This window comes from Marmota monax, unplaced genomic scaffold (assembly GCF_021218885.2).
Source record: "Marmota monax isolate L192 unplaced genomic scaffold, Marmota_monax_Labrador192_F-V1.1 WCK01_AAM20220418_F8-fsc02081, whole genome shotgun sequence".
Taxonomy (NCBI): Eukaryota; Metazoa; Chordata; class Mammalia; order Rodentia; family Sciuridae; genus Marmota; species Marmota monax.
The window spans coordinates 1-2500 of NW_026695034.1; the positions used below are offsets into that span (position 1 = coordinate 1).

The window sequence follows — 2500 nt, forward strand, 5'->3', positions numbered from 1 at the left end:
TTCTCAGAGGCTGTTCATCTTCCGATTTTTCTTTTCTTTTCTTTTTTTTTTTGGGTACAGAAACAGGCGGAAACACCAAGTCCAAAAAATTCCCAAGCAACCGATTTCAACGGGTTTTTACACGTTTCTGTGAATTCCTCCATTCTGTGGATGGATCCGACCGTGGCTTCACCGTGGTGGTTTCGGTTTTGAAGTCCCACACCGCCCGTGTCCCCGGCCGGATTCTCTAGGGGTGCTGGGCCGATCTGCCTGCGTCTCGCGCCCGCCGCTGTGGGGGGCCCTGGCGGGGCGACCCGGCCGGTGGGATGTGTCCGGGTGACTTTCTACGACCCCTGCGGAGCGGATCCCGCTGACGCCGCCCGCCCGAGGTTCCGCGTCCCTTCCGCCTGATTTGGTTGACGGTTGTCAAGCTCCACCTGGTGGCCGCTTTTATAGGAGCGTCTGATCATCGGAAGTCGCCAAGGCGTGATGTTCGGTGGCGGTGGCCGAGACACAGTCCCAGGAGTTGGGCGGCGCCAGCGGAACTGTCTCGGTCGCGCTGGGCTGGGCCGTTGTGGCCCGTTGGCGGTATGTTGGACCGGCAGGCTTAGTGTGTGTGTGTCGGTTGTCTTCTCTCCCTGCTCGGTCCGGGCCGCGGGCGCCTCGGGTGGCAGTCTGAGCGGTTCCTTCGCCGCCACGGGCTTCGCTTGGCCCCGTCTGGGTCGGTCGCCGGGACTCCTGTGTTATTTTACTCCCGCTCGCTGCCTCTCCGTCTCTCTCACGGGTTTTGGCCGCGGGGCCGCGGGGCTGCGCCGGGCGGGCCAGAGGGGTGTGCTTGCCCGGCCTTGCCGCATTCCCTCTTTGGGGTCCTGATGGCTATGCCCGGCGTCCTTCGGTGGTGGGTCGCCTTAGCGTGTTCCCCGGCCGCCCCCCGGTCCTGCTCGTTGGGGATGGTGGTCCCCGTCTCTTGTTTTCGCCTTCGTCCACGAGGGTCGACCAGTTGTCCCTAGGGGCTCTGGATCTCGGTGATGGGCTCGATGTCGCGGTGCGCTGAACGCGACTCTGTTCAGGGCAGGCGGCAGTGCTGAGTGAACTGTTCCCCGTTGCCCCGGTCGCGATTGTTTTTGGCCCGAGTTGGCCGTTTTCTGCCATCGGGTAGGTGCTGACACGTTGTCCTCTGGCGCGTGCCGCCAGAGGGAGGGAGGGAGCTTGGGCCTCCGGGTGCGTGCCGGGCTCTGGGCTGATGGGGGGGCCCGGACCCGTTCCCTCTGGAGCTGCTTGCCTGGGCCTGCGTGCGACGGCTCTTTGGCGCACCTGGGGCGCCCTCGCGGTGGTGCCACCTCCGGCCGGCCGGTCTTCTGGCGCCGGAGGGTGGCGGGGGAGGTGGCGGGTGGTCCTTTACCGCCCGTGCGCTCCTCGCTGCGGGCACCGGGGGCGGTGTGACGACGCTCGTTTCCATGGCTCTGAGCCGCGTGTCAGGCGTTCCCCGTTCCGTGTCGTCGGCCGCCCTCCCTGGGGTGTGGGGCCGGCGAGGCCGTAGCAGGCTCCTCTTAGACGCGGTCCTCGCCGGGTCTCCCCCTGCTCCCTGGGTCTCTCCCGCCCACTGTGCTGATCGATGTGGTGACTCTGTGCTCTCCTGGGCTGGGCCAAAGCCGCGCCAGGCGAGGGACGGACATTCATGGCGAATGGGCCAGCTCTTCTCGTCCTGCCTGCGGGTCCCTCGCCTTGCCTCCCCGCCCGTTCGCGGTGCGGGGAAGGGCGGGGGTGCGGAATCCGGCCTCGACCTCGCTCCCGGGGTCCTTTGACGTAGCGGGTGCTTCTCGCTCGCCGCCCGCTCTGGGCGGCCAAGGGCCGCGTGTGTGGCCCTCCCCGCGCCGGGGAGGGCTGCCGCCGTGCTGCTTCGGCGCGACGGTGCGCCTCTGCTTCGGTGCTCCTGGGGCGCTCCGGGTCGTTTCCTGAGGTGCCTGAGGCTGAGCCGGTGTGTGCTGTTCCCGGTCCCAGTGCCGCTGCCGCGGCCGGCCGCCGCCTCGCTGTCGGTCTCGCCCCGTCTGCGGGGGTTTCTGAGGCGAGCGCCTGAAGGCAAGAGCGGTGTTGCTTCGCTCGGGGGATCGAGGCGGTAAGCTCGGCAGCGTTGCCCGTTCCCTCTCCGGGGGGAGCGGGTTGCGTTGTCGTCCCCAGTGCCGAGTGGCGTGGGGCGTGTTAGGCGAGCGGGCGCCTGGGCGCTCCTCCCCGCCTCCGGTGGGGGGAAAGGAGATGTTGCCCGGGCGTTTGAGCGATTGTTGGCGGGACGCCGAGCTGGGGCCGGTGCGGCCCCCGAGGCGATGGGGCTTTGGGTGTCCCTGGCCGCGAACGCTCAAAAGAAGCCTTGTGCTTGCCCATACCGCAGATCCCCCTCGTTGTCTCGGCGGCCGGTTGGGAGAGGGGCTGGGTTGGGTGCGGCCCGCCCTCAGTGAGGAACGTTTCTCTAGCGATCTGTGAAGGGCGTGCCTCGTGCGGGGTACCGGATTCCCCCATTGGCCGC

At 68.0% G+C, this 2500-nt stretch overlaps 1 protein-coding gene across 1 annotated transcript in view; it reads right to left on the bottom strand.

Annotated features, from left to right (window-relative positions):
- Positions 1-985: 985 nt before the first annotated feature.
- The window catches only part of LOC124081439 (basic proline-rich protein), a 5162-nt gene continuing 3647 nt past the window's right edge, over positions 986-2500 (bottom strand). The window contains exons 4-6 of the mRNA XM_046427620.1: positions 1709-2318; positions 1294-1491; positions 986-1041 (exon numbers count right to left, since the gene is read on the bottom strand). Of these exons, the coding sequence (XP_046283576.1) occupies positions 986-1041; positions 1294-1491; positions 1709-2318 (864 nt within the window). The remainder of the gene's footprint in view (positions 1042-1293; positions 1492-1708; positions 2319-2500) is intronic.